We start from the raw sequence: 13,317 nt of genomic DNA on the forward strand, positions 1-13,317 counted from the left end.
CAAAAGACGGTAAATTGTTATTTACAGAGGAACTATTATCCTTATTTACAGGTAAAGAGATTGTATCAGTTCCAACTCTTTACACATGTTATATATTGTGTATTTATAACACTCACTTGCAGTAGCAATACTTAAGGTCCTGACGAAGGCATAGGACAAGTTATCCGTTAATTGCTGAAACATGTTGACCCTTCACATCTAGACAGTTTTTGTTTAAGACTGTCGTTTTGTACTGTTTTTATGTCTTGATCTCTGAGAGGCGCGAATAAATAATGTTGCTTCCCATTGGTCAATTTTAACTCACATCACATACACACTACTGCACTGCATTCACGATTCCCACATAATCGAGTACTCGCATCTAGAGCATACAGCGTGTTTATCACGATAGTTCAAAACATCTGCAAGCTATCCTTTCCTGAAGCAAGGGTTGTAAATGTGGGTGTACTTGTAAAGCGCACTGCGACTCCCTTACGGAGTATCCTGGCGCTGAAGACCGCTGGGGAACCTGTCCTGGTTTTCCCTGTAAGATTGTCCCTTTCTTGGTATCTCCAAGGTGAAACCAGGCATCCCCGGCGTCTGTGGGGGGCCGTTGTAGAGATGAGGCAAGCTTAATGCCCAGAGTTACCGAGTGTGTTCCCTGGTTAGGGTAGGCACGGAGCCGAGAATTATCGAGTCAGTTTTGACCCTGGTCCACGACCCTGCCGCGTCGGGAATTGAACCCTGGTCCCGGGCCGTTCTCTGCTTACGGGTCTGCCGCCTCTAACCAGTGAGCCACACCACTCCAGGGTTGCAGCCCTTAGTGCCACTATTGGGCATTAGGAGGAGACCCAGATGATGAAGCATGTCACCACTGGTTGTAGAAACCAGATTAGTCCAGTTGCTAGTTTCTTACGTTTATCTTGCTTATCAGACCCGTGGATATTTGTGTTGTTTAGAAAACAACCCTAGGCCAGACAATGGAAGAGGCATGGCCTCTGAAAGGGGTGCGAATAATAGAGCACAGGGTCTGCATATGATTTAAAACCAGCCCAGACTGGTTATTAATACCAACAAAGAAAACACCCACCCTGCAAACAGCCTCCTTTAAGAGGCACTTTCCATTCATTTGATAAGTAAAACAACATATAATGCACCCGTGTTTAAGTGTTTCTCTCTCTTTATTTCATAATAATACTGAATGGGATTTCTTTTCAATTGGACTTGGGAGTGCAGTGTATTTGTCTCGTGGCTTGGGGAGTCAAGTTAAATAAATCACTATACTAATCATCAATAGTTAAATAAATAATGTAATTCATTCAACAGCTTGTGTTTTGCTTCATATGAGTAATCAACAGATTGTGCGTTTACGATACCCCAAAACAAAGTATAATTATCATATAAAAGTTATACCCCCTTTTATTAGGGCACACAATAAAAGTTCCCGAATAAAAAAGGCAGGATTTCGTTTTGTTTGGAAGCTACGTTATGAAATCAACAAGTCCGTTTTATTTAGCTGTCAGATGCGTTCACCCAGTACTTCATTATCTGTGGACATGACTGTGAGAAGTTGGCCTGGTATATGATGTCCACAGTTCTGTGGGCACCTTGTATCAGTCCAAACACTCCCTTGGGATGGGAACAGGGCAAACCAAACTACTAAGCCAATTCTTACACTGGGAAGGAAACAAGCTTCCGGGGTAGCTTGTTTCCTTCCCAGTATAAGAATTGGCTTGGTAGTTTGGTTTGCCCTGTTCCCATGATACACTGGGCCAGGGACAGACTAATTTGCATGTAGCCAGGTTCTGAGCTGGGATGGTGCAGTGAGCTAAAAAACGGTGTTGGATTAAGCCCTGATCTCTTGACTGGGTGAGAGTATTCTGCTTAATTCAGAAACTCTGTCCATCATCACCCCCTGTTGTTTAATTCATAACATGAAAGGCACTGGAGAACCTTATGGACTGGACAGAGTATCAAGAGGTATTGTTGCACATTTCTTCTTGTACCTGCACTTTAGAAAATGCTTGCTTAGGTGTTGGCCGTCTATTGGCGCATATCTGAGGGTTTAATTTCCACCCGGCTGTCAGCAAAACTGTAATTATTTGGACAATCCTCGTTTTTTTAACACACTAGGTAACGTCTGCGCAGCAGGCTTGTGCTCTTCTTTTATTTCTGATGTTTATAAGACAGCTGTCAGGCTTGCTAGGGGTTTACTTGCTCTGAGTAGGCAACAAGCAGACGGAGATACCGGTATCTGCCCCTATGTACGTGCTTGTTAGCTGGTACGCTTTGTAAGATCTAATGACCGCTCTATCTAATTGATTGGTTTTAAAAGTGATGTACGTCATCCATTTGCACTAGCATTTTACGTCAGATCATGGATTATGCGCAAAGTGTAGTATTTGTATGAACTGTGCTTAAGTCGTTTTAAATCAACAAGAATTGTGATTGTTTTATTATCTGCTGTAAATAACGCTGACAATAAACCTTTGCTATCAAGATCCACACCTGCAGGAATGAATGCTCAGTGGGTTGTGCGAAGCTAGATTTAACATGGTCGTCTGTGGAAGTGTGTCCCTCCAGAAATCAGAGTACATCATACGGTGGGGCTCAAGAAAGTTTTATATAAGTATCACAGATGCAGAGACCCTTTCCATCATCAAGCTAAGACCAACGGACAAATGTCTCTATTCCAGCTCACGGCCTAGCAACTATCCCCACAGTCCAGAATATCATGACACAGGACGTCACACCTTCTCCCCCCTTACATATAGGGAGGAGTCACTTTAGTCTGGTGCTCAATTACATGTGTAGATGTGTCTGGTGGTGCCTGATAACTGAAAGGCACACATTTGTTTACATACAATTTCAAATATGTCTGATTTATTATTCCTATTACCGCGCTTTCAACCTTGAGAAGGCCCATCCTAGACCAGTGTGTGGACAAAACACATGCCGACAAATCGAGGACAAAGGTATTGGAACATGGTCTAGGGACACTGACAACAAATCCTACATCGAACTTCACCTTTAACTGATGGAGCGCAAAGAGCGATAGAAAGCGATATACTGAGAAAAAGTAACCTTGAGAATTGCTGCAAGCTAAAGTAAATTTTAAAAAACTAATAAAAGTACTACATATCCACAGCTGTGAGACCTGGAAGTCGATTATTTCTCAATATAGCCCTAGTTTATGATTACCTTAAAGTGCTCACAATATCATCCGCGCTAGAAGAGATGGGAGCCTGGGGTGTCTGGTCACAAAAGCTCATTTACATACAAAGGGGGTGACAACCTGTTCACAACACACAGCACAGCTTGTTTACGTAAAGTGCTTGTACACAGAACAGGGTAAAGTCTTGTGTCTCTTTTTTTCATTTTCTTTAATATATCCTGCACCTCGCTCTCTTCTTCTCTTTCTCTCATTTCATTCATCATAAATTACTCAAATTCACTATTGCTTTATCAGCACGGCACAAGTGGGGGTAGCCACAGTTTGAAGGGGTCCCCCCACTATTATCTAGAAACTTGACTCAGTTCCATCTAGCTCCTTAGCCTGCGACTGTTTGTTTGTGTGAGTGGCGCAAGAGAGGAACAGAGAACTTGACAAAATTAGCCCTTCTTTTGCTTAATACACAGTAAATGTGAACCACTTTGGGGCTTAGGGGCTGGATAAAGAATAACATCAGGAAACAAACGCAAATTAAAAGCACATTTCATTTATTTGATGAAAATTGTTTAAAAATGTAATTTCAAAGTTTCACATATCTGTTTAAAAATATTTACACTTTCAGTCATTTCCGAGTTTAGTTACAAACTAATAGTGGGAAAAACACATGATGTATATAAACTGAAACCGTATTTTTACATTATTTTATGTTTCTTGTTTTGTGTTTTTAAAACTGGCCGTCAACCTTTCACGTGAAAATTAATATAAGGGCCTGACATCACTTCTTGTGATGTCACTACATGTGACGTCACTGTAATTTGCATATGATAATGGGCTCCTTTACTATTTTCCTTACTTGTGCGCTGTTTATTGGCATGACATGGGTCTATAGGTATTAAAAATAAACATATAAATTCACAGGTGTTCAGACCATTTCGCTGGTGATGTGACACATTGACATGTATTTGGCTGCTTCTTCTATTTTTAGGTGAGTACATATAACGTGCCGTTCCCCCTCCTTCCATTTCTCTCTATTTCTCGCCCCTTTCTTTGTCTCTCTCACTCTCTTTATCTCTCACTCTCTCTATCTCCCACACACTCCTGTTGCCCACACAGACCGGCTTTAGGGCTCATAGCTCCACCCTCGACAACATCTTAGCCCTTTCCTACCTTGCGAAGAAGGCCAATACGAGGAACAAGCCGCCCCTGTTCTGCTGTTTCATAGACTACTCCACAGCATTTGGCCGGCTCTGGGCAAAACTTGATTCCCGGGGGCTTCCACAGGCGCTGCTAAAAGCCATAAAAGCGCTCTATGAGGGTACCTGGGTCAAGGTGAAGCTAAGTCCTACAATAACAACTTCTAGAATTGACACCAACTCTGGCCTTAAGCAGAGTTGCGTTTTGGCCACCATGCTTTTTAATTTGTATACTGCGGACATGGGGACAGCTCTGAAAGATGCCAACTTAGTACCCCCAAAATTGGGGAAGCTTGCTTTGGGAACGCTCCAGTATGCAGACGACACAGTGATCATGGACCACACTAGGGTGGGGCTCCAAAGAGCCTTAAGTAGCTTGGCCTCATATAATAAGGCAAATGACTTACGGATCAACGTGTGCAAGACTAAAATCGTGATTTATGGCGAATACCCCCATAAAAAAGAAGCTTCATGGACTCTGGGGGAGCACCGTATCGTCACTGCCCCATCCTACAACTATCTGGGCACCTGGGTCTCTGAGAGTGCCACTGCAGTTAAACACCTGAAGGAGCTTAAACCAAAAACTGACAAAACCATTTTGTCGCTAAGACGCCTAAGTCATCGCTTGAACAGTCCCTCAAATTGAATTGCCACGTTTTTTGCTAAATTTTAGATGTCTGTGTTGAACATTAATGCTTATGTTTTTTTAGGTATTGTTTTATTGTAAAATTGTGATGTTGTTTTATATTAATTTCTGATTGAATATTTCTGTATTGTCAAATTTGTTTTTATATTTGAACAACTATTAAAATGATATATGAACCTTTTTTTAATTTTCTTGTTAAGAATTCCTTTATTGTAACTACACCTATTTTAAATGGTTTGATTTTATGCACATATTGGTTTTTCCCTGAACCAAAAACTATCAAACTCTTCTGGGGGTCCTTGTTACTTACATTATAGAACACGCAATTGAAGCATTGAAAATCGAGAGAAGGAGTTTGCCCCTGCACGAAATTCCATTCTCAGCCTGGGCTCAAGCTGTTAAGCGCCAAGTCCAGATCATTTCTTTTGGGCTTGACCTTCCATCTCTTCGGCAAAACCCACTAACTCTGGCCCTGGACAAATCATATATTCCAGGTAAACCCCAACCTTACCTGCAAGAACCAGTATCCACTTACGCGAGAAAGAAAATTTTGTACTTTCGCCTTCTGACCCTCAGGATCGTGGACTTTAACCCCAAATGGGCCTGTACGGATGGCACCATAGCCTGTCGTCTCTGCAACTACCGCAGAGAATCCTGGCTACACTTGTTGTGTTGCTGCACAAATTTGGTCAATGACCGCCATCGTTTGTTGCTTCCGATTTTACGGAACACGGACTATAGAACTTGCAGAGAGGCTTCGAACTGGTGCCTCTCTGTCTCCACGACCTGTTTGATAGCCAGAGTTGGGAAATTCATACACCAGGTAAAAATGGCACTCGACTCCCACCTAACGGCTGTGCCTGCAAAGTAACTGGAATTCTTCGGCCCCAGTCATCTAACCTGGGCTGGTTTAAAGCTCCACGAGGAATCCATCTATCGCCAACCGCCCTTGGTGCACGAATTGACTTTACCGAACTTTCATGTGCCTCCCCTTATCAGTTGGGAAACATTGGTGCAACCTATACTCCACTCCTTTTAAAAGAATTCTGTTTTGGACAACTAAACAGTACTAATATGTTAGTATTTTAACTTAAAGTGATATTTACTTTTATGAGTGTATGGGACACGTGGGGGGGGATGGGACGTTCATCAAGTTATTTATCTTATACTGTAAAGATTTTAAGTAATCATGCAGTTCATTAATAAATTGACAATTGTCCTGTTAGCGTTAGCTTCATGAATGTCACTGCCACTTCTGGCATTCATACGACAAATCCTTTAGAACATTTGAGGACAAGGGACAATCAAGTGTGGAAGACTAGTTGCTGGGAGTGCAACTGATTGTCCTGGCACATATATACTTTTGATGTGGGATTTCGCTATATCACCACATTCTTCAAACAGAGTCTACTGCTTACAATGGCTCAATTCTGGTAAAAAGTAGAGTTTGGGAAGTCGCAAACTGAATAGGGAGAGCCAAGTCGGAGAGGAGCCACGGGTCACACTTAGTTATAAGGCCCCAGGCACAAGCTGATCCATCAACGGATAACAGAGTGTAAAAGATGCAGCAAACATTACTTAAAAACACTTATATGCTCTTTTATATCTAAAAACAGGTTATTTCTTGAACACCTGTGCTTCACTTTAGTTAAGTCATAAGTCATAAGTCATAAAATTTGTATAGCGCACTACATACCCAGAGGGTTTCAAGGCGCTTAGGAAGGGGAGGAGGATTATTTGTCAAATATCCACGTTTTAAGCTGCTTTCTGAACGCTAGGTGGTTCTGGGTGAGGCGAAGGTAAGCCGGGAGTGAGTTCCATGTTTTAGCAGCCAGGTATGAAAAGGATCTGCCTCCCATGGTGATCTTGTTGATGCGAGGTACAGTGGCGAGGGCTTGGTTGGAAGAACGTAGTTGGCGGGAGGGGGTGTAGAAGGACAGTCGAGAGTTGAGGCAATCTGGTCCGATGTCGTAGAGTGATTTGTGTGCGTGGGTGAGCATTCGGAAAGTAATCCTCTTATTGACGGGTAGCCAGTGGAGGTCTTTAAGGTGACCAGAGATGTGTTCGTTGCGTGGGATGTCTAATATGAGCCTGGCTGAGGCGTTTTGGATTCGTTGGAGTTTCTTCTGGAGTTTAGCGGTGGTACCTGCGTAGAGGGTGTTTCCGTAGTCCAGTCGGCTCGTGACCAGGGCGTGGGTGACTGTTTTCCTTGTTTCGGAGGGGATCCAGCGAAATGTTTTTCTGAGCATGCGAAGAATGTTGAAGCAGGAAGAGGATACGGCGCTGACTTGTTTGCTCATTGAGAGTGAGGAATCCAGGATGACACCAAGGTTCCGTGCGTGGTCTGTCGGGATGGGTGCTTTTCCGAGGGCTTCCGGCCACCAGGAGTCGTCCCAAGCAGAGGGGGATGTGCCTAAGATGAGGACTTCTGTTTTGTCTGAGTTCAGTTTCAGACGGCTTTGTTTCATCCATTCGGCAACTTCTTTCATTCCTTCGTGTAGGTTAGTTTTGGCGGTGCTGGGGTCATTGGTGAGAGAAAGGATCAGTTGAGTGTCGTCCGCGTAAGAGATGATGTTGAGGTTGTGTTGGCGTGCGATGGCCGCGAGGGGGCTCATGTATACGTTGAAGAGGGTGGGACTGAGTGAGGATCCTTGAGGTACGCCGCAGATGACTTCAGAGGCCTCGGACTTGAATGGAGGAAGGCGGACTCTCTGGGTTCTTCCGGTGAGGAACGATGTGATCCATTCAAGTGCTTTTCCTTGGATTCCGATGTTATTGAGGCGTTGTAGAAGGGTGCTGTGGCAGACTGTGTCGAATGCTGCAGAGAGGTCGAGGAGGATGAGGGCGACTGTGTCTCCATTGTCCAGTAGAGTTCGAATGTCGTCTGTTGCTGCGATGAGGGCGGTCTCAGTGCTGTGTTTTGCTCGGAAGCCAGATTGTGAGGGGTCGAGGCATTTGTTGGCTTCGAGGAAGGCGGCGAGCTGGTTGTTGACGGCTTTCTCAATGACTTTGGCCGGGAATGGAAGAAGCGAGATGGGGCGGTAATTTTTGAGTTCGGTGGGGTCCGCTGTTGGTTTTTTCAGAAGGGCGGTGAGTTCAGCGTGTTTCTAGTCTTCTGGGAAGGTAGCGGAGTTGAAGGAGCAGTTGATGACGTCACGGAGGTGCGGTGCTATGACGGAGTCTGCTTTGTTGAAGATGTGGTGAGGGCATGGGTCTGTGGGGGATCCTGAGTGGATGGAATTCATCAGGCGGATGGTGTCCTCAGTGGAGATTGTGTTCCAGGCGTTAAGGGTGTTCACGGGGGGAGATGGTCAGCAGATGGTAGGGTGGGTTGGTTTCCGGGTTGGTTGTCGAAGCTGTTGTGGATGTCTGCAATCTTGTTGTGGAAAAAAGAGGCAAGGGAGTCGCAGAGGGTTTGAGAGGGGGTGATGTCGTTGGAGTTGGCCGAGGGATTGGAAAATTCCTTGACGATGTTGAAAAGTTCCTTGCTGTTGTGGGCGTTGTTGTCAAGTCGATCCTTGAATGCTGTTTTCTTGGCTTTTCGGATCAGTTGGTGGTGAGTGCGGGTGGCGCTTTTGAAGGCGTCCTTGGTGCTGGTGGTTGGGTCTTTTTTCCAGGCCTTTTCAAGGGAGCGGCAGAGTTTCTTGGACTTCTTGAGATCATCGTTGAACCATGAGGCTTTCTTGCTGCCAGGTTTACTTTGACGTTTTTTCAGTGGAGCTAAGGTGTCGGCGGTGTCACATGTACTACTGCGGCATTTGTTAATAGTAATATCTACATTTTACCAATGAAGTTTCCCATCTCCAGAGCCCTGACAACGTGTTTACTCTGGGTATGTTTGGTTTATAGGTTTTATCACTAATCCGACAAGTTAGCTGAAAATATTGTTGCTAGTCCCAGTATTGTTCAGTGTTGCTTTTACAGATAGTGTGATCAGGTGCGATTGAATGTTGTTCTTTGTATCTCTTCTTCACCAAATAAAAATCAACAATTTTTCTTTTCTTTTAGTCCACATTGTGATAGCCTCTCACTGTGTATCCTGGTACATCATGTCGCTTTGCTATGTGTACAGAAGTGAACAATCACTGGAAACAAACACTTTTATAATTCTGCAAATACTGTTATCTGTTTTCCTTCTTTACTGCTAGTCTGGTCTTCTATCATCTGGCATTTCAATGTCCCACATAATTTGAATTTAATTTTTTTCCGTAATTCATTCCTCTCACAATAACTGCACTGTTCTGCTCTTGTCTTTGTCCTCAGATGGGTCAATATTATTTTGATGTTCTTAAGTTGTTTCCAGAGTCTCTGTGTTCGCTGATGTGTTTGGAGGTTTGATAAGTGACTAAAGCTCTTCCTACATTTACTGCCGTTGAATAGTTTTTCCCAAGTATGTGTTCGCTGATGACTTTTGAAGGTGTGATAACTGACAGAAGCACTTTGCACATTCACAGCACTTCAATGGTTTTTCTCCTGTGTGTGTTCGCTGATGAATCCTTAATACTGAAGAGTCGCGAAAACTACTTTCGCATTCACTACAATGATAGGGTTTTCCCCCTGTGTGTGTTAGCTGATGTGTTTGGAGGCTTGATAAGTGACTAAAGCTCTTCCCACATTCACTGCAGTTGAAAGGTTTTTCCCCTGTGTGAGTTCTCTGATGAATCCTTACTGCTGAAGAGCCGCGAAAAGTACTGTCACATTCACTACAGGGTTAGGGTTTTTCCCGTGTGTGTTCGCTGATGATTTTGTAGCACTGATAATTGACTAAAGCTCTTTAGACATTCATTGCACTTGAATGGTTTTTCTCCTGCGTGAGTTAGCTGATGATACCTTAATGCTGAAGAGCTGCGAAAACTACTGCCACATTCACTACAATGATAGGGTTTTTCCCCTGTGTGTGTTCGCTGATGATACCGTAATGCTGAAGAGCTGCGAAAACTACTGTCACATTCACTACAATGATAGGGTTTTTCCCCTGTGTGTGTTCGCTGATGGCTTTGTAGATGTGACAATCGGCTAAAGCTCTTTGGACATTCACTGCACTGTAATGTTTTTTTTCCTGTGTGAGTTCGCTGATGATACCTTAGTGCTGAAGAGCCATGAAAACTACTGTCACATTCACTACAATGATAGGGTTTCTCCCCTGTGTGTGTTCGCTGATGTTTTTGAAGGTTTGATAAGTGACTAAAACTCTTCCCACATTCACTGCAATTGAAAAGTTTTTCCCCTGTGTGTGTTCGCTGATGTCTTTGTAGCACTGATGATTGACTAAAGCTCTTGACACATTCATTGCACTTGAATGGTTTTTCTCCTGTGTGTGTTCGCTGATGAATCCTTAATACTGAAGAGTCGCGAAAACTACTTTCGCATTCGCTACAATGATAGGGTTTTCCCCCTGTGTGTGTTAGCTGATGTGTTTGGAGGCTTGATAAGTGACTAAAACTCTTCCCACATTCACTGCAGTTGAATGGTTTTTCCCCTGTGTGAGTTCGCTGATGACCTTGTAGTACTGATAATTTACTAAAGCTCTTTAGACATGCATTGCACTTGAATGGTTTTTCTCCTGTGTGAGTTCGCTGATGATACCTTAATACTGAAGAGCTGTGAAAACTACTGTCACATTCACTACAATGATAGGGTTTTTCCCCTGTGTGTGTTCGCTGATGACTTTTTAGGTCTGATAACCGACTAAAGCACTTTGCACATTCACTGCACTTGAATGGATTTTCCCCTGTGTGTGTTCGCTGATGAATCCTTAATGTTGAGTAACGGCTAAAAATGCTTTCACATTCATTGCAATGGTATGGTTTTTCCCCTGTGTGTGTTCGCTGATGTGTTTGTAGATTTTCTAATCGATTACAGCTCATCCCACATTCACTGCACTGGTATGGTTTTTCCTCAGAGTGTGTTCGCTGATGTCTTTGTAGGTGATCTAATCGACTAAAGCTCTTCCCACATTCACTGCATTTAAATGGCTTTTCTCCTGTGTGTGTCCGCAGATGATTTTGTAGGTGTGATGACTTACTGAAGCACTTTGCACATTCACTGCACTTGAATTTCTTTTCTCCTATGTGGTTCCACAGATGGTTTTGTAGGTGTGACGAGAAAGTAAAACACTTTGCACATTCACTGCACTTGAATGGTTTTTCCCTTGTGTGTGTTTGTTGATGTCTTCGTAGGTTTGATAATTGACTAAAGCTCTTGACACATTCACTGCACTTGAATGGCTTTTCCCTTGTGTGTGTTTGCTGATGTGTTTGGAGGTTTGATAACCGACTAAAGCTCTTGACACATTCACTGCACTTGAATGGTTTATCTCCTGTGTGCGTTCGCTGATGAATCCTTAATGCTGAAGAGTAACTAAAACTACTGTCACATTCGCTACAATGATAGGGTTTTTCCCCCGTGTGTGTTCGCTGATGACTTTGTAGCTTTGATAATCGACTAAAGCACTTCACACATTCACTGCATTTAAATGACTTTTTCCCTGTGTGTGTTTGATTATGTCTTTGAAGGTGTGATAACTGACTAAAGCACTTTACACATTCACTGCACTTGAATGGTTTTTGTCCTGTGTACGTGTGCTGATGAAGCTTGAGTTGTGATGACAAGCTAAAGCTCTTGCTGAAGGTGTATGATTCTTCTTTCTTAGTTAGTGTCTGTGGGTCGGGAATATATTCATCTACATCCCATGACTGTATTTCCTGATGGGCCAACATGGCTGTTAAAGCACTTGTGTTTTTCTCACACACTTTATATGTGTGCAGTATTTTGCAAGTTTGAATTCTGTTTTAACAATAAAATACAATAGCCACCAAACATTTGCCACACACCTAATACGTAGAATGTCTCTTTGTAGGGGTTTGTGCCTTTAGATTGGATTATGGCTGTCCCCGCTTGCAGGTAAAGATGAATCTTCCTTCTGGCCGGTGCAAATTTGCACAGTCTGTTGTATTGTAGATAGAAGAGCTCCTCTTTCCATTGCCTGTCAGTTGTCTGGCTCAGCTCTGTAGTGCTTTTTGCTTGTTACTGTGGTTTGGCCAGAAAGAGCTTACAATTCTCCTAGAGCACGGAATGATGGCTTGTCTTCATTTTAGAAAATAGAGCACTGCGGTATTCACATCATACCGATACATTGATCAAAGTTAGTATTTGATACTTGTTTAAACAGGAGGTGGTTTGTTATTGTTGTTGCCTTAATTTGTTCTTTATCATCTGTTGGATGTAAAGATATTTAAAATTACTAAATTGAAACAAAATGGAATGAGAATTCACAATGTTTAACTGGTTGTAAACGAAATTTCTGGGGAGATTTACCAAATCTTCACGCAATGCGGCGCAGGCCTCCCCCTGCGAGGCTGCGCTGCGTGACAGGGAGGGAGCAGGAGAGCACCATATTTTCAAAGATATGGCTCTCTCCTTCCCTTAGCACCAGAGCGTTAGGGTGTTTGTGTGTGTGAGTCCAGCATAGGCTTTGTACAGGAAGGACAGTTTTCTCATGCTAAACCCAATCTACTGTATTTGGTAAATTGGGTTTAGCGTGAGAAACAATGGGTGGTTGCACGGGAACGCCCATGCCCCACCAGTGGCAGGCCCCATGGTGCAAAGTAACGCGAATCAGTGCAATGCGATGCTTCACATTACTTTTACGTTATTTGCTGGAAAGAAAATTAGGAAAAAAAGATTTTGCACTGTTTTGTGCCACTTTTGTGACGCACACACAACGCAAAATCTTAGTAAATCGCCCCCTTCTTCTTTACTGCCTTTGAAACTTAGTAGGGAATATTTCATCACACACAGATATTTAACTAAATGTTCTGGTGATCAGGTGAAATCTTATTAATGTCACAAAACGAGGTGATTTAATAGTGTTCACAGAGTAACTTTGCAAAGTAAGGGTGCTCGGAGCACCCAAGTGCTTAAGGTGTTGCTTAAGATAGATGCATAAGGTCAAGATTTAATTCAAACAACAATAGAGTTTAGAAAAAGAGATGGATCAGGCGGGCTGCAAAATTTCCAGTAACTCTTTGCGAAGTATACAACAAAAGTAACTCCATTCACACACTTCTCATTTCTTTCCTATTCACTTAAGATCATCTCAAATACCAACTCCTCTCTTTTCCTTGCTGTTCATAGGTCACCTTTGACACTTTCAACAGCTCCCTTGGTTCAAGCATTTTTGGTTTCGTCTAACCTGGAAGATTCGAACATTATTGTGGTTTGAGGAGATTTCCTATCTCCATAACATCTGTCCATCTCCCTGAAACTAGTGCAGCTTACAGCACCCAGTTCTGGCACTGAAAGACAACTTTAAAAAGCAAGTCATT

General features: G+C 43.0%; 1 protein-coding gene across 1 annotated transcript; it reads right to left on the minus strand.

Moving 5' to 3' along the window:
* Positions 1-9,353: 9,353 nt before the first annotated feature.
* On the minus strand, positions 9,354-11,709 carry LOC147737338 (uncharacterized). Its single transcript, XM_086923648.1, has 2 exons — positions 9,821-11,709; positions 9,354-9,654 (listed from the first exon to the last, which is right to left on the minus strand). The coding sequence occupies exons 1-2, from the start codon at positions 11,707-11,709 to the stop codon at positions 9,354-9,356; spliced, it is 2,190 nt and encodes a 729-aa protein (XP_086779774.1).
* Positions 11,710-13,317: the final 1,608 nt, after the last annotated feature.

The sequence above is a fragment of the Lissotriton vulgaris genome, chromosome 1_1 (assembly GCF_964263255.1).
Source record: "Lissotriton vulgaris chromosome 1_1, aLisVul1.2, whole genome shotgun sequence".
Lineage (NCBI taxonomy): Eukaryota > Metazoa > Chordata > Amphibia > Caudata > Salamandridae > Lissotriton > Lissotriton vulgaris.

Excerpts from the sequence above, each read along its gene's own strand:
- LOC147737338 (XM_086923648.1), bottom strand. The coding sequence starts at position 11,709 with ATGTTGGCCCATCAGGAAATACAGTCATGGGATGTAGATGAATATATT. Across the intron at positions 9,655-9,820 it reads CGCAGCTCTTCAGCATTAAG|GATTCATCAGAGAACTCACA; the intron begins GTATCATCAGCT and ends TTCAGCAGTAAG.